Here is a 17,707-nt window from a genome sequence, read left to right on the forward strand (position 1 = left end):
AGGACCACCACATATTCGTGCACCTCGTACGAATCATGGGTGGATCGGCTCCTTGAGCCGATTCACAGGATAACCTGAGAGCCGATCGAGGCTCGTATTTAATGTTTACGTGTATGCCATGCAGGAAACTAAGCGAGGCATCTCCATCACCTTCCTGACCAGGTATAGGTAAGGTGGCACGCCCTTGCATCAGCATCGGACGTGTGCACCAGAAGGCTTTGCGGGCCGTCGCTCGGAGGGACCTCGGCCAGCCGCAGCCCTAGGTTGTTCCCGGCTCTACGGTGTTGCCCGTCGCTGCCCGCCGGTGGGTTTTGGCAGCAACAGGTTGCGAGTTCAGCCTTGTGGTGGAACGGCGGCGACGACAATGAAAGGAAGGAAAGGAAAGCAAAACCCTTGTTCCTCCCGTTCCATTCGTTGCTTGGCCCATTTCGTTCCAGCCCAATGACTACCAGCCATTTGGCCTAGAAGGAAGACCATCTACCTGTAAGCACACAATTTGGCCAAGCATATGTTAGACTACCCACAATGGGAGTATCATAGCCTTATAGGTAGTATCATGCATTCCATGCATGCAAAATGCTGATGTGGCAGTGCAATTAAGGATGAGAGAGAGGGTATTAGTATCATAGGTAGATACTGTATCATAGCACATACTAATAGAAAAATTAATGTCAAGTTAATCTTGTACATATATTTGCATTGAGATTCTACAAAACAATTAATATATGAAGACTATGATACTAGTATATGATACCATGCATTGTGGAGATAGTAATTTGTAGTAGTATCATACGCATGTTACTTCTATATGATACTATGCATTGTGACTTAGCACTGGGAGTTGGCCGTCATCTCTCGCTGGGAACTCCTCATTCTGTAACAATATCTATAATCGCTGAATCTGATGAATAAAGAGCTTGGCAGGTTGTCTCAAAAAAAAAGGAAAGCGAAGCTCAAAAAAAAAGTACAAGAAAAGGGGAAGAATTTCAAAATCATTTATTGATACACATGCTCATTATGAAATACAAAATGAAATAAAAGAAATAAAACGTCAAATTATATTCTATTATATTAGAGCTTGTTCGGCAACCAGCATTTCATTTCATCTCGAAGAAATAAAAATACTCCCACCGATCAAAATTAGTTCACTACACTTTATCTAGATACGGATATACCTAGATGCATTTGTTGACCAGATACGTTCGGTATCTAGATTGTGATCTTACCTGAATAAACAGAATAAATCAGTGACTCTGAAATGCTACAAATACCCTCTTGCTTTGCAAGGCCTCGGACTTATCGCCCTATGCCACTCCGACAAGAGAGATGTGTGCTTTAATTCAGTCAGACAAAACAAAGCACCGTAAGCCATTGACATGCAAACAGCATGCAACACCTTCAAACATCTTTCGCTCACAGAAAAAAAAAGGCTTTCTGCAAACAAGAAACAAAGAGAAAAGAGAAGAACTGATCTGCAATGGAGGATGACAATATGTTATTAACACGGAAACTGCAAGTTATTATTTTTGTGCGCAATGGTAGTAATTTACACGCTAATGGAAGCAGCGGACGTCACAGTGAAAATAAAGAACAAAGCTTGAACACAAAACACAGAGCTGTTCGTTCTCTACGATCACAGAGATGAACAACACATGTGTATCTCTCACGGCTAGTACAATATTAAACAATGGAAATTCGCTAAAAAAAATATTCTCTTATGTTTCTCAAGCAGCAAATCTTGAAAGCAGCGATGGAAATGACCAAGAAGAGGCGATGTTTACTCATCCATCCTCATGATGCAACGCAGTCCCTCCCCCTTGAGCATGAGGTCGAACGCCGTGTTGATCTGTGAGAAGGGCACGCTGTGCGTGATGAACTTCTCCAGCTCCAGCTCCTTCCTCATGTACATCTCGACGACTTCTGGGAGGTCAGTGCGCGGTTTGTAGTTGCCAAAGAAGGTTCCCTTTAATGTCTTCTCGCTGAGAAAGTTCATCGGCTGGGTCTTGAACACTGCGTCCTTGTGAGGGACGCCCACCAGCACGGCTACACCCCACCCCTGCACCCGACAGATTTCATGATTCAGTTCAACATAGAATAGAAATGGCTCACAATGATCATAGGAGTAAAGCTTATTCGTAGGTGCATTGAGAAGTATATTACATCACTAACGCATTCGAAGGCGGAAATCATGGCGTTGATGTTGCCAGTACACTCGACGGCACTGTCAACTCCACCATTGGTCATCTCCACAAGCACCTGGATACCAGCATTGAACAGTGAGTTTTTTATGGCAAAAGCTTGTCTATGCCATGATAAAAGGGAGAATGTTTACTGACGGAAAAGAACAAACCTCTTGCACGGGCTTGGTGTGGTCTTTTGGGTTCACAAAGTCAGTGCATCCAAATTTCTTAGCTGAAAATTGATGGACTTGTTAGGTTCGGTGTGCTATCCAAAAAAAATTACTAAGACGACCTGGTGTTTCCGTGAGAAGGACTGTACCTTGTTCATATTTTGCAGGGTTCAAGTCCACACCAATGATCCTTGAAGCCCCAGCCATCTTGGCCCCTTCCATGGCCTGATCATGTGAATAAAAACATACATCAGTTGGTCAATGATATGTTGTGGAAGATACTGATCACAGTGTCACTTACAGCAAGGCCCACTGCTCCAAGACCAAAAATTGCGACCGTTGAACCCTTCTTCGGCTTCGCAACATTTAGTGTCGCACCAAGTCCTAAAAAGACACATTTCAGGCATCATCACGCCTGAAATACTAACTCAATTGGAATCAGTTGCTTCAGTAGCCATGTCTTACCAGTTGAGATGCCACAGCTGAGAACACAAACTTTGTCAAGGGGCGCCTCTGGGTTGATCTTCGCGAGACACCCGACATGGATCACGGTGTACTCACTAAAGGTGGAGGTCCCAACGAAATGGAAAATCGGTTTCCCATTGATGGTGAAGCGGGACTGTCCGTCGCTGATCATCACGCCACGATCCACGTTGATTCTGAGAAGATCACACAGGTTGCTCTCCTCTGACTTGCAGTGGGCACACTCCTTGCACTCACCAGTGAAGACCGGGAGGACATGATCACCCGGCACCAGCTCAGTCACACCCTCTCCAACGCTCTCAACAATGCTGTGAGGAAGACATTGTTTGTGGGAAGTGTTATTACAGAAGAGCAAGCAAAATTTTCATCGAAATGAAAAAAAAAAAATCCATTTATATAGCTTCGTTGAACACTTCAGCGGGGTTTTTTTTTTCCTTTTAGCTGTGTGTATCCATGATATCTCGACTCAGGGCGGCTGTAATTGATATCTACTTAATAACATTAATATATTCCCTTTATAAGAAAAAAGGATACTATCTAGGAAATTAGTTTGTCAAAATATGTCACAAATTAATAATGCAGTCACATGATGACCTTGTCGGAATAATTTAACTGAGTAATTAGGAGAAAAGACAAAACACTTTATGTGAGCTTGTGTCATGGATGTCGTTGTCCCAGTATTATTCTTAGTCTAATCCCATGTTACTAATATATGGACACTTGCTCAATCTAATGGACTGACAAATCAGGACTCAGGATGACTATAATTAGTTGCTTGGATGAACAAACTATAATTTAGAATCAAGATTCCACCAAGCAACCAAACTGCGACAAAATAAGATAATAGACAGCTAGGCAGTAATGTGATGCATACCCTCCAGCTTCATGGCCTAAGATCCTAGGGAAAACCGGAGTTTGCCCCTGCAGAAACCAGAGCAGAACATCACCATGTTAGTTCATAGTCACAGTTACCCGATTGAAAACCACAAAACTATGTGAGAAATTTGTGGACACCTTGGCTTCCCAGAAGTAGACGTCGGTGTGGCAGAGAGCGGTGTAGAGGATCTTGACGCGGACTTCCATGGCCTGCGGCGGCGCCACTTCCACCTCCTCGATCACCAGCGGCTTCCCGGCCTCCCATGCCACCGCCGCTGCAGTCACCCAAGAACAAAACCAATTAGGCCTATATTACTCCCAATTCCCAAGAATTCCAGATTTGCTTCCGACAGTAATCAAACTGATGTAACTAGCTAGTATTTTTTTCGAGAATAAACTAGCTAGTATTTGAAGAACGAACCTCTGCACTTGATCACCTTCCCAGCGGTCGCCATTGCTGTTAATTGGTCGCTAGCTCCAAGAACACGAAGACAAAGGACAATCTTTTGCAGTTGTTTCTACTTCACAGTACACGTTGATCAGACCTTGGTGAGGAAGAAAGGCGAGGCGAGCCCTGTATATATACTGTTGCTGGAGGAATCGGCGAGTAATTAAGGTTAGCTTGGAGTGCAAATGGGGAAATAAGAAGTATTTGTTTTTTCTTGCAGGAGGTAGACGAAACAAGGTGGCCGGCTCAGCTGCTGCTTCTTTTTATCCGCGGTTCTGCCTGCCTGTTTCTCCGCCGGTTTCAGGTTTTTCTGCCTCTTATATCTGACTTAGCCTCTTATATCTGACTATAATGGAAAATGTAGTGACATGATCAAGAGGCTACAGGTCAACGGTAGCGGAAAAAGAAAAAGAAAAAAGAGATTGAAAAACCAGGCACGGAGAAGACTGACTTGGAGATCAAAACAGCGGCAGGCTTCGGCACGCATGTCCTTGAAGACCAACCACAGCATCAAAAACAACAGCCAGAACCATCCCCATGTCTCGTCGTTTTGCAACGGGCGTCGCCGGAAACCTCATGATGATGGTTCTGTGCTTCTGCCGGTTTAGTATATCAAAAACATTGTGGGCATCAATGGATTTTTTGACGGAACCTCGTCAGAGGGCGGGGAGCTCCCGCATTGCATTATAGGAAGAGGGAAAATTGTCCAGTTAATAAGGGAAACTGGACCTGAAAACCATACAAGCGCGGTTAATTAAGGAAAACCGGCGAAAACCACCACCCGACTAAAGCTAGGGGACATCGTCTGATCCAGATAGAAGTGTTCCAAGACCTAGGACCGTTGGAAACACTTCATACCCAACCAAGACAGCCTTCACTACCTCAAGAGTACTCTCGCAACAAGAAGAGCACTTGCGCCTAACCAAAGGAAGACAACGACTAAACATTAGCCAGGACCAACTCACGAATTGCCTGAGTCGCCAAAGGCGAGGCAGGCGTCTTGCATAACCGCAGAAGAGGCTTCATCTTTTCTTGCACATCCTCCTCGGAGCCTTTCTTAGGGGCTGATCCCTTTGGAAGAGCTCCAAAGGATTCCGCCAGCCTATGTTCAGCACGCTTGGCAACCGGGATGTTGCAGTCTTTGTTCTTCTTATCCAGACGTCCGCTCCGCCTCCCAGCACAACTTGAGTCCCCATCAATCTGCACTTGAATCGGTGCATCGAGCAACGAGTGCTGCGCAGTGGACTTGAAGCTGCTCCAGAGCTCATCCAACTTTGTAGATGAAGACGGCAAATCCACCTCCTTCAGCACCATGTCATTGCCAGGTTGAGCCCAGGCTTGCTCCTGCATGCCTGGGAGCACCATCTCGAGCATGACCTTGTCCAAGGCAGGTGGATCAACATCGGTGTGCACCATCTCACTCAACTCAGCTGAGCAACCAGCCACATCGAGCGCACAACTATCCTCACCATCGACCACAACGGGAGGGGCAGATTCATCATTGGCAAGAGCTTGGCTGCCCCCGATAGCTTCCGTAGGTTCCCATAGGCTTGAGACTTGAGCAGTCCAACTCTCCACAACAGCAACCAGGTCTTGAAGAGGCTTGAACAGCACCTCAAGACGAGCAGCGAACATGGCCTGCAGCTCAGCGCTAAGCGCCTCCGCCTGGGCTGCAAGGAGAGGCTGCAACGACCCCAAAACAGCGGGAGGCACATTGGTGTCAGCTGCCGACACAACACGCACCGGCTTGTTCAACTCCGCGAGCTGAACAGAGGCTAACTCCTGCAGCGCCGATCGCAACATTGTCGCCTGCTCCGTGAAGGCAGCCTTCAACAACTCCTCCAGCTGAACAGAGGCCATTGCCGGCACGACACCATCAGTCGCAGAGCTGTCAGGATGAGCGACAACCGAAGCCCAAGTGCGACCAGATCGAGGAGGTGGGGTTGGTGGCGCTCCGCTGCAGGGGAGAGGTCGCTGACGAGGCTCAGTAGATGCGCGGGGGCGATCAGGATGCCGTGCCATGCAATCCCGCTCGCGATGGCCGGAGTGGCCACATCCCAAGCACCGGACATCGCCACGGCAATCCGCAACGAAGTGGTCCGATGACAAGCACCGAAAGCAGAGGCCAAAAGTCCTCTGCTTGAAGGCGCGAGGAAGCCCAGCCTCCTTCCTGGGAGGAGGAGCAGCCACCTTCTCCAGCCTCGGCCGACGCCGTCCCCCGACTTCCTCCCAAGCCTGCTCCACGGTCGACATGGAATCCACACTGACAATTGTGGGTTTGAAGTTTACCGGGAGTTTATCCGGAGGAGGCGGCAGCAAGAGCGCAGGGGCCGGAGCAGCAGGGGCGAGCAGGTCCCCATTCCCCACGGGAGCCGGCAGTTGGGATGGGGCGGCCAGCGCATCCGGAGAGAGCACCAGGTCGCCAGCAGCAGGAGCTCCGGGCGCAGGAGAAGCTCCAGGCGCAGCGCTGCGCGCTGCCTCGGTTGGCAGGGTCGAAGCAGCCGGCAGCACCGGAGGGGCCAGCTCCTCTTCATCGTCGGTGGAGGTGTCCAGAGGAGGTGGAACGGGAGGCGGTGGAGCGGGCGCCAGCTCCTCAGCCTCGTCTCCGACATCGCCTGCAGCAGCCGATGCAGCAGGGCCAGCCGGCGCGGAGCCGCTGGAGCACATCTCCCGGACCAAACTGTCGGCCAGGGGAGGAGTGACCTGCGCAGAGTCAGGATCTGGTCCCAACGGGCGCGGGGGTGGCCGGAGTGAGGGGATCTGGCCGGCGGCGGCCGCGCGGGTCACGCGAGCGTGGTCGCGAGAGCCACCATCACTCAGAGACCACGCTCTCGCGACCCCTGGGTTACGATGGCATCAATGGATTCCAATAGCCAGCCAGAGCTGTCACATGACTCCTTCCTTGAAGCACTGCATCAAACACATTGTGGGCATCTTCGAGTTTGCAAACATGGGTCCAGTTCAAATACACCACCAACAGCTCGCAGCATAGGCAAGTCCTGGTGCTGGCAGTCTCTCGGCCAATTTAGCATTTGCACGAGACACAAGAGCTAGTAAAAGGCAACCCATAGGCACGGCAAGTCTGCAGAGGCAGCAGCGAGCGAGAAACCGTCCCCAACAGGCCCCAAATTGTACGAGCGTGTGCACAAAGCCCTGAATGATTCAGCTGGATCGACACCATCTCTGACACTGAAGGTGGAAGGCTCGAAGCTCGGGTGGTAACTTGAATCGAAGGTCGACTGAAGGAGGGAGTGGCGATCTGCAGCGGAGAGGGCGAAGAGGAGCGACTCGAGAAGATAGGCAAGACTGAGCACTGCGAAGCAGAGGAACGGGTCCGAACATGCGTAAGAGGGGCGTCGGCGAAGAAGCGTGCGGCTGGTCCGCACCGGTGTAGTGGTGACGGAGGAAGGCTGCGTCCCGCCGTGAGGGCCTCGTAGTCCATCTCCGAGGGCATCTCACCGCCGGCGCGGTGGCTCCTCCTTCGCTCCTCTCTTCTACAACTTTCGAATTATCCTAATTAAATTTTAAATAATCTATCCGCATGCTATATACTATACCATATCCGGAGCACCACCGGATATTTTAAAATCGGATATTCTTATCCACCGGATTTTTAAAAATCGGATATGGACCTCTTAAAACAAATTCGGGGTCGGTTTTTTATATTACTATAAGAGCGTCCCGAAAAATTCTGACTACTACAACTATATTTACAGTGGCACCTGCGCACCATAATTAAAGTTTAACACAAGAAATTCCACAAGATACCGCACAGATAAGAAATAATAGCTAGCTCATGTACAAATTCACAACAGGAGATACTACTTTTTATGATATCTGACATTAACATCCGTAAAACTGAGAGACAGAGAACAAGAGAGCTTGTAAAGGGCATTAGCATGTGGTACTTTAGTTAAACAGTTTGAATATTAACCACATAAGGCAGTCTTCTAATGGGCATTAAAATGGGTCCCGTCTGACGAACTGCAGCCAGTACTTCATCGTCGCGATAAAATGCTCAGATGATCTTGGAAACACAGTCAACAGATCAAAACCACTTCAACGCAATTGGATGTAACTGTGATGCCGCTAGCACTTATGTGCATTAACGGGGCTCGCTTATTCACCAGAGATTTACTTCAAGCTTGCTTCCTTATTCACCCGTGATTACTTCAAGTTTGCATACGGGGCAAAATGTACCCCATTTTGTCAGCCAGGGATCAATGCACGCCACGTGAAATTCTGTATACAAAAATTATTGACCATAGGATAGTTAGGGAGTTATCAGAAATGAGAAGCTTTAAGCACAAATGCTGACACATAAATCTTGCTCGCTCCAGAAACAAGGAAGTACTCCTATGTAAGAATAAGTAGTACTATTATATTTTGCATCTTGACATATAATCTATGTGAAACCTGTTGCAAAAGAAATCCACTTTTTGCTCGCGATACCCATTCTCGAGATATAGCAACATAAGATTTCGCATTAGCATTTCAAATCAGCAAACATAAATGTAGGATAATAAACTAGATTCTGTCATATAACATGGCAAAATAAATATGTGAAACATAGTCTTTAAAATCTTTATCATAGAGTGTATTTCTTCTATTGTTGCCCTTATACACTACTACTTCTATCCGGATATATAGTGCAAATTTGATTGCTCAAGAAAGGGCTTTAACCAACAGTTACTGAATTGGTACATAGCGTATGTGACAAAATTAATGTCAATGAACGCTATTAAGACATACTTATTTGTTATTGTGATTTTGGATCACATAAAGCAAATATTAATGAAGTAATTGTTGGTCAAACCCTTGCTTTAACCAATCTAAATATGACTATGTATCCTGACAGAGGGAGCACTACATACTGATTGATTAAGACTACATTTTTTTGGCTAAATGTCAGAAAGTTTCACCTTCAAGCCCAAGCTGTGACACTTGATTTAGGAAACTACTCGCTGTGAATTTTATTTTGGGGTTGGTGGGGGTGGGGTAAGGATAGACCGACTTGTTAACGACCCATTCTATTTTTCTGTCGTTGACAGGCACGAAACGGATGTGAGATCCCTCCCAGATTAGAAAAAGTGTGCAGTTTTGAAACAAGGACCCAAGAAAAAAAATTGTTTGTGAAACTTGATCCTAAAAGTGCAGTATCTTGACATTGAGCCATAAAAAAGAGTGTAGTATCATATAAACAAATAGTCAAGTAGGGAGATGTCTCATGCTCTTACCATGTTTGCATGGGAGAAGTCTAAGCATGTCACCATTATCATAGTCTTCTAAACAAATGGCACAAGCTTCTTCGAAATTTTCACCACTTGAACACTGAGCTTTATATACAGAGCAAGGGAGCTTTTCTACTACATGTTTCTTGATGTAAGGTGGACGGTTATCAACTCCATGGCGTAGAAGTCGGCAGTTCCGAGCGAAAAGAAACGAAGCCAAAACTGATATGATCACGACAAGTGATACAAATGACATTACCAACACCGTCCCTGCAGTCTCATCCATCGATGAGTTTATGCAGCATTCACCATCTTCACCTCTAGCAAACTTCTTTAAAGTCTCCCCAGCCATTTTGGATACAAATACCGCAGGGATGTGTATGTCTTCAGGATCACCAACCACTAAATCAAGACAAAAGAGCAACTAAATATGTTGCACAGTATCTCCAACAAGAACTAAACAGATGAAAACTCAGAAATGTCTTTTAAACAACATTGTTAGAGATAAGGTAGGTTTAGATTACAAACCCTATAAACCTACCTTATCTCTAACAAACATTAACACAAAATCATTTCGTCGTCTCCTAACATTGGTAGCCAGAGTTAACCTGATGTTGTATTAATGGCATTCTCATTAACAGCAGGAATCCTTTCCTGTTACCTTCAAGGTACCCCTTGTTGGGTTGTTAATAAGTATGACATCCTAGTGTTAGTTTAGCAATGTATTTCCAATGCTAGAATACTGGGCTAAACAAAGCATGGAACAGAACTACTAAGCATCACAGAACAACTAAACAAAGCATGGAACAGATAACAACCGGATAGCTATATGGCAGTATGTTAGCCCAGGAAGGACTGTCTGAGGCTTTAATTGCTGCATTCTCTTACTAATCATGCAATGTTTCTTTCAACTTTACCATCTGAATGCCAACTCACAAAAACAACCAGGATCACCAGGCATTAACTGTGTGCCACTGACTTACACTCAACATCACAGAACTGCTAAACATAGCAGGGAACAGATAGGAACCGAATAGGTATATGGCAGCATGTTAGATTTCTAGTTAAACACTAACAGGAAGGACTGTCTGATGCTTTAATTGCTGCATTCTCTTACTGAATCATGCAATGTTTCTTTCAATTTCACCGTATGATTGCCAAAACAAAACAAAAAAATAACTGTGTGCTCCTAATCACAATCTGGGAGAAAGTAGAAACCAAATTCATTCAGCGGTTGGCACAGTATGCATCTAGACATCTAGTTTCTTTCAAGTTAGCTTCAGATCAAGACAGCAGCTACCGAGTGTTGAAGTAAGCAGATACTGGCACACTAGAGCAGCACGGCAGGGAGAGGGGGCAGGCACTCACTGGAGTAGAGGCTGGACTTCTCCTCGTCGTCGTACACGACGGCGGCGTCGAACCCCGCGAGCTGCGCCTCCCGCACCTTCCCCTCGAAGCTGCAGTTCCCCCGCTCGATCAGCACGAACGCCATCCCGGGGCCGGAACCGGCGCTGTTCTTGATGGGCGCGCAGGCGTTGGCGGGGTCCGCGGCGCGCAGCGACCCGCATATCCCGTCGCCGGTCACCCGGGGCCCTGCGCGCGCCGACGGAGCTCAGAGAGAGATTCGAGTGAGGGAGCAGAAGCGGAGAGGTCGACTGCTCACCGAAGCGCGCGGGGGCGTCGAGGAAAGAGGTGGCGCCCAGACGGATGACGGCCGCGCAGGGGCGGACGGCGGTGGCGGCGAGAAGCAGGAGCAGGAAGCGGTGGCTCATCGTCGGCACATCAGAAGCGCCGATTTTGCTTTTCCTTCTCTTTTATTTTCGTACACGTTTCTTCTCTCTTTCTTTCCCCATCAACTATTGCAAAGCATTTGTTTTGACTTTGTTTTTTGTGAGATGACGATGATGTAGCAGTATCAAATCTTCCTTACTAAGAGTAGCAAATTCAGAAAACAACAGATTTGGACTATTACAAGTTACAACAACGTCGATAACTATGGCTCACCCACCTTCCCTGGTAATTACGGCTCACCAATCACAAGAACCACAAGAGGAGACATAAAAAAAAGTAGCAAGTGTACATCTCAATTTTTCCTTTGTAATTGTACCAATGGAACTAGCTTAGCACACCAACAAGGAAATGTGCCAGTCTTATGCATCAGCAATCGATCATAGTTGTTCACATTCCTTTGATCCCATCCCGTGGTCATCAAGAAAAATTGGACCTTTACAACCCAAACTCTCACCTATCCAATTAAGTAAAACTATTGTTGTGCATCCGAGAGCAGAGGTTGGGGACTTGAATCTCGGAAAAAATATGTCCTACATACACAACTTAAATATACTAATTACACCAAATGAGTTAATAATTAACACACTAGTAATGACTCGCCTCTTACCTAAAAAGGAAATACAATATGTTACTTCATAGCTGACAAATGAAATGAAGGGCAGTATATCTGTTACTAATTATTGCTATGTAAAAGTTTCTTTAATACCAATACTATGTTGAAGAACAAAATGCCAGACTTCAGAAGAGCTCACAAAAGTATCTCTTGTGCATTTTGTATAGAGCCAAGGTGGATTTAGAATGTACACTACAAACACAAGTTTAGAATCTAGAAGGGAAAAATTGTATGCTTTTTATTACCCAAGTATATTACAAAAATTGGAAAAGCATTCATTCGTTAATGTGACACTTAATCTTTGATTTCTTTTATTATCGAGGTTCTAAGTGGGATAACAACACATAGACATATGAAGAGGGACAATATTAAAGGCCAAAGCTTCTCTGCACTTCTTACCAATGGTCCACGTCAGACGGACTAATAGAGTATAGAAATACGCAGTGGAACATGGATACTTATTGACCCTATGAGCTCGCATCGTAGTACTCGCTCTAGCGTTAGGTTCAATGCAGCGTGTAAATACCTCTAGCCCTAGGGAAGGGGGCGTGCCGTTCCCAATGGTGGAATTGCTTCTTGTCTGCTTTGCCGAGGAGAGCGCTCGCTAAAAGCATACATGTACTGTAATGCGCTTCCCGAACTCCGATTCAAAAAAAATGGAACCACCTAGACTTTGGGAAAGGGGAGTAGCGGACCTTAGGCCGAGATGTGCAATCCTACGGCACATTCCAGTCATCAAATAAAGGAAATCGCAATCCAAAATCCCATTCTCAACTTTACCAACACCTGAATTCGTATTTGTAGCACTCTAAAAATTCTAAAATAAATTGCGGGTACAGGACGTGCTAGTCATACCCAAATTCGAATATATGTATCTTAGAGGAAAATCAGAAGTTTCAAATAAACAATCTAAAGGAAAGCCTCCCCCTCCTCCCTCCCCCCCCCCCCCGAAACTTGGTGGTCGGATAACTATATAACTCACTATCGGAGCAAGTTTAGTCGACTTCAGGAGTACCCATGTTCCAAAAATTTGTTTTTTTAGAGAAAGAAGATATCTGTTTTGCGAAAGAAACTATACACTTCTTGTTTTGGCCTTTGCAAAAAGAAACTCTACATGAATATGATTGATAATCATCAATCAATTAGAGGGGCCAAAGGGAAGTTATCTGATATCAAAATTCGTCGAAAATTTTGCCAAAATTCGACAAACCCCAGCAGAGACGTTAAACCCTATCCGTTAGATGCACTAGAGCGGCAACCGCACCCCATGGCGCACGCCGCCGCAGCCGCCGTGCCGCTGCGCCGCCCGCTCCTCCTCTTCCTCAAGCCGGCCCGCCTCCTCTCCTCCCTCGCGCCCCCGTCGTCCCGCCGGTCCCACGCGCGGGGCACGCTCCGCCCCGTCGCCCCGTTGCCCTCCGACGGCGAGGACTCGGGCGATGCGGACGCCGCGTCCTTCGGGAGGAGCCGCAACGAGAAGAAGCGGGATGCCCGCCGCGCCGTGCAGTGGGGCATGGAGCTCGCCAAGTTCTCCACTCCCCAGATCAAGCGCATCCTGAGGTAGGTGCCCGCCTTCACGTCCGGATTTCGAGGCGCGCGCGCGAGACGCCTGCCTAGTGACTGGCTGATCCATTCTGTCTTTTTTCAGGGCCGCGAGGCTGGAGAGCGAGGTGCTGGAAGCTCTTGTGCTCGTCAAGGTACGCCCGTTGTTCTGGCAGGGAGGAGGCTGTGAGTGATGAATGAATCCCCAAATCATGACGTTTCTGCTTTGTTTCTTGGTCTCTGCAGAAATTCGGGCCCGACGTGCGGGAAGGAAGGAGGAGGCAGTACAATTACATCGGTATGTATGCTCATCTTTGCACTCCATGTGTTCCCTCATCTGCTATTGTGACATGTTAATATGTGATTACTTTCTACAAGGGAGCCTTCTTCGCAGTGTACAACCTGAATTGATGGAAACTCTTATCCAATCTTCAAAGGATGGAGATGATAGCAGGCTACAAGCGTTATTGAGTGAAGTGGAAGACAAGGCGATGCAAACGGAAGACGAGGAAGTGGAAGAGTTATCAGATGAAGAAGAGGTAGCTCATATTCTTTATATGACTAGATTTACATAGTAAACACAGAACTAACAGTTCAGAATTTCACTAGGGTGATGAAGAGTACATAGAAATTGCAGATAGATGGTTCGAGGGCCTCGTTTGCAAAGATATTCCAGTCACTAATGAAGTTTATGCGATTCATGATGTTGAATTTGACCGTCAGGTATTATTTACACATACTTCAAATATTCATTTGAAATCACTAGAATTCTACTTCATGCATTGATTTGACAGATGAGATAGCCCGGCTGTATGTAGTTTGGCAAAATAGTTTGAAACTCAGAACTACAGATATATTTTCTTGAATGCAATTTATTTTTTTCCAGAAGATATGTAAGTGTAAGATCCCACAAATCAACAAGTGAAGTAGAGATTCCGGGGCAGGCATGAGAATACATTGGGAGTGAAAGTGTATTCTCTCTCTGGGTGAGGGAGGGAGAAAAAATAGTACCCTTCCTTCCTCTCTCTGGGTGAAAGTGTGTTTCTGCTATCAGTTTGATGGTTGCTTATTAGGGTGATGTAGGTATTTTCGGGGGTAGCTGATGCTATCATATCAAATAAGGGATGAGACCCAGTTAGGTAGAACTTTGGAATAAAATCTTATTTATATATTGCTAGGGTGTAACCTTATAAAAATAGAGGCGCTACTATTGTCACTAAGCAGTGAAGAGTATTATGTTATCTCGCCAGATCCATCTCCCATCACCTGTAACCTCTTTATCTCAAGTCCATATCCAAGCAGCTAGCATCTCAGCGTAGTTGCCCATGACAACGGCATCGGTGATGCCTTCCCAATAAGGGTGGAAAAGCCTTCAACATGGAACACTTTGGCGTTTCCCATGGCTGCAGCTGTGCAGCATTTGAATTTGACGCATCACCCTAGTCCCTATCCCAAACATGAACTATGTTCAAGATGTCAGTGCATGAGTTATATTAGTCTCATAGGTGTGACAGGTTTGTCGTGGCATCATGCATACAACTCTATGCATCTGTGATGCGTGTTTAACACCAAAAATCAAATGCATCTTCTATGGTCAAGTGTTTGGATCGCTCAACTTGACTGACATTGTGTCAATAGGAATTGAGGAAACTTGTGCGGATAGTCCAAGTAGTTCAAGAAGAAAGCATGCAAAATAAAGATCGTGGGAAAGGAACTGATGTCAAGCTTTCCAGAGCAAAGAAACCACTTCTGATGTTCCTTCGCTCCCTTGCAAAGAAGCATGCTGAGTAGGTGAGTCACACATTCCCCGGATAGCTTATAGATATATCCTTATGTGTTCAATTAATTATGAGTATTATCTCTATAACACCGCAAAGGCACAGCCCTAGGGAAATGCCATCCAATTGTCTGTCCTTAGCAAAACAGAGCTGTGTACAGTCCTTGTAAAAATATTTGGTGTGTACTTGTGCTATTTTTTTGGGAAAATTTGCTATTGGACACCGTTATTTTACGTCGTTTGCTAAAACACACCGCTCAATTGTGTCTTTGCCAGGTACCATTATATTTTGCCGCACATTTGCCAAAACACACCACCTGTCCAAAAATGGAAAGTTTTGCACTTTTGGCTAGAATGACCATGCTATGACTAGTTTTAAAGAAAAAGTGCAAAATTTTCCGTTTTTGGACAGGTGGTGTGTTCTGACAAATGTGCCACAAAATTATAATGGTACTTGGCAAAGACACAATCGAACGGTGTGTTTTGGCAAACACCAGAAAATAACGGTGTCCTGTAGCAAATTTTCCCTTTTTTCTATAGAAAATAATACCATAGGGGACTCCTGTATGGTTTTCATGGTTAAACAAAACAGAGCTACAAATTCTGCCATTTTGACTTGTTCTTATCTCTAGTATATCCTCACTTTGTTGCAACATATACTAGCAGACTAGTGAGGAAGGAAACGGACGCAGATTGTTCCAATTTCTTGACATGCAAATTCGACCATATAGCCCAACCATCCATGCAACTCCTGTTGCAAAACATCAAGGATGAGCTTAGGATTTGGGCTAGGGCAGGGGCGCTGCCATCCACCTGGGATGTGCACTGAATTTTTTTTTTTGCTTTGTCTTGTATTCTGCCTCCTAGGAGGATGTAAACAACTATCTATCTTTTCAATGAAATGAAACGCAAAGGTCCTTTGCGTTGTCTCGAAAAAAAAAATTCGACCATATGCGAATATGGTTTGGATATCCGTTGAATAATTGTTTCATAATTGGAGTTTACTTTTTAACCATAAAAAATGGATGTGAATGTGGATTTCCCTTCTGAAATGTATTACCTGCATCCATATTGGAATTTTGACAATTAAGGTTTGGACTCACTATTGGTACAGCCAAGCAGGGCGCTCAGGGTTAGCTATTTTTGTTTCCCTTCAAATATTTTCTTATTTTTTCTATTTAATTAGAATGTCTTTTTCCAATCAACATTAATGGGGTTGATGGTGCCAGTTTTGCATCTGTATTTGTGGGGTTGGCAAGGTTGAATGTGGAGATGCGGAAGAGGAGGGGACCATTTTTCTTAAATACTCAACTCATGTTAATGCTTGACCCCGCTGTTAAATTATTCAGCAACATATTTATTAGGTGGTATGTTGCTAAGTGTGTTGACTAGTAAATGCCCTGACACTAAAACCCTATGGCTGTAATGCCGGTTTGATATTTCTCCTCAGTGTATCAATAAAGTTATAAAATGAATGCATTGCTTATTAACTTCAAACTTATTTTTTTCTTTGGAGGAGGAGCAGTACAGGTTGCTTTCTTATTTCCTGAACCATCAGCATGTACATGTTGTTCGACTTCTACACACCCAAGATCAACATAACTAGCGAGTCCATGTCATGGAGCTGTAGGCAAATTGTTGGACAATGATCTGCCAACTTTCTGAGGAATCATATGATGCACCTGGCCGATCTACTTTTTTCTGAAACTCTGATCTGCCTCACAGCTGCCAGTTGTTTCTGCATAGGAATAAACTAACCTGCATTTCTCAGTATGTGAGAAAAAATTATATGTCATACTGTCATGTTCTGCCAAATATTTGAGAACGTTGGACTAATTTCCTGGGATTGTTTCTGGGTTCAACCGCGCAAGTAGATCAAGAGCGAACCTTGTCTTTTCTTTTCAGAACTTAATCTGGCCTGCATTTTTAGACAGGTTGTAAAGTTGGGTTTAGCATGTACTGGAATAATAACATAAACATGGAGTTCATTCCTTGATCCCAGTATCATGTTGATGTGATAGGTAAGAAGGGCTCTTTGGAGCCATGGCGGGTTACTTGTATTTTGGATGAGGCAGAAACTAATGAATGTCATAAATTATTAAAGTGAACTTGAGAAGAAAATCCATGTTGGTACCTATACTACCAGGAAAGCTATCCCGGTGCCTCTACCTAAGCGTCGTGCTGTACATGCCCTTAGCACGCTATAACTTGCATAGCATTTGGAGAAGCTGCGCTATAAATTTCAATTGAACACGGGAAAGAGAAGCAAAAACCCTTACCCCGCATCCAACTAACGCCGCCGCCACCGGTCATTTTCAACTTTCTTGACGAGTCATATGATGCCAGTCATTTTCACATGATAATAAACTAACCTTCATTTCTGAATATTTGAGAACAAAGTGAGAGTCACATGCTGCCATTAACTTGAGAATGTTGAACTGATTCCTGGGATTGTTTCTGAGTTGAAGTAAACTGATAGGATTCATTGTATCTTTTTATGCTCAGAATTTAATCTGCCCTATATATTTTAGAAAGGTTATAAAGTTGGGCTTCAGTCAGTCCCACCATTGTAAACCTCATGGTCTTTTTGGCTTGAAGG

General features: G+C 45.2%; 3 protein-coding genes across 5 annotated transcripts; 1 reads left to right on the top strand and 2 right to left on the bottom strand.

Annotated features, from left to right (window-relative positions):
- Positions 1 to 1,777: 1,777 nt before the first annotated feature.
- LOC124670622 (alcohol dehydrogenase 3-like) lies at positions 1,778 to 4,164 on the bottom strand. The gene is made up of 9 exons (XM_047207100.1): positions 4,131 to 4,164; positions 3,848 to 3,984; positions 3,708 to 3,754; positions 2,816 to 3,141; positions 2,652 to 2,734; positions 2,500 to 2,575; positions 2,351 to 2,412; positions 2,161 to 2,256; positions 1,778 to 2,056 (listed from the first exon to the last, which is right to left on the bottom strand). The coding sequence occupies exons 1-9, from the start codon at positions 4,162 to 4,164 to the stop codon at positions 1,778 to 1,780; spliced, it is 1,140 nt and encodes a 379-aa protein (XP_047063056.1).
- A 3,767-nt stretch (positions 4,165 to 7,931) lies between these two features.
- On the bottom strand, positions 7,932 to 11,173 carry LOC124675761 (receptor homology region, transmembrane domain- and RING domain-containing protein 1-like). The gene is made up of 4 exons (XM_047211837.1): positions 11,052 to 11,173; positions 10,757 to 10,981; positions 9,395 to 9,790; positions 7,932 to 8,399 (listed from the first exon to the last, which is right to left on the bottom strand). The coding sequence occupies exons 1-4, from the start codon at positions 11,158 to 11,160 to the stop codon at positions 8,311 to 8,313; spliced, it is 819 nt and encodes a 272-aa protein (XP_047067793.1). The 5' UTR covers positions 11,161 to 11,173; the 3' UTR covers positions 7,932 to 8,310.
- Positions 11,174 to 13,059: 1,886 nt separating this feature from the next.
- Positions 13,060 to 17,106, top strand: LOC124675934 (UPF0307 protein YPDSF_0298-like). Of its 3 annotated transcripts, none has more exons than XM_047212013.1 (7): positions 13,060 to 13,349; positions 13,438 to 13,486; positions 13,578 to 13,629; positions 13,710 to 13,870; positions 13,941 to 14,054; positions 14,970 to 15,122; positions 16,622 to 17,106. In XM_047212013.1, exons 1-6 carry the CDS (start codon positions 13,060 to 13,062, stop codon positions 15,120 to 15,122), a joined length of 819 nt encoding a protein of 272 aa, XP_047067969.1. In that variant the 3' UTR covers positions 16,622 to 17,106. The 3 variants fall into 3 exon arrangements, with proteins under 3 accessions (XP_047067969.1, XP_047067972.1, XP_047067973.1); XM_047212016.1 differs by having other exon boundaries at positions 16,625 to 17,106; XM_047212017.1 differs by having other exon boundaries at positions 16,634 to 17,106.
- The last annotated feature ends 601 nt before the right edge of the window (positions 17,107 to 17,707 follow it).

Source organism: Lolium rigidum, chromosome 7 (genome assembly GCF_022539505.1).
Source record: "Lolium rigidum isolate FL_2022 chromosome 7, APGP_CSIRO_Lrig_0.1, whole genome shotgun sequence".
Lineage (NCBI taxonomy): Eukaryota > Viridiplantae > Streptophyta > Magnoliopsida > Poales > Poaceae > Lolium > Lolium rigidum.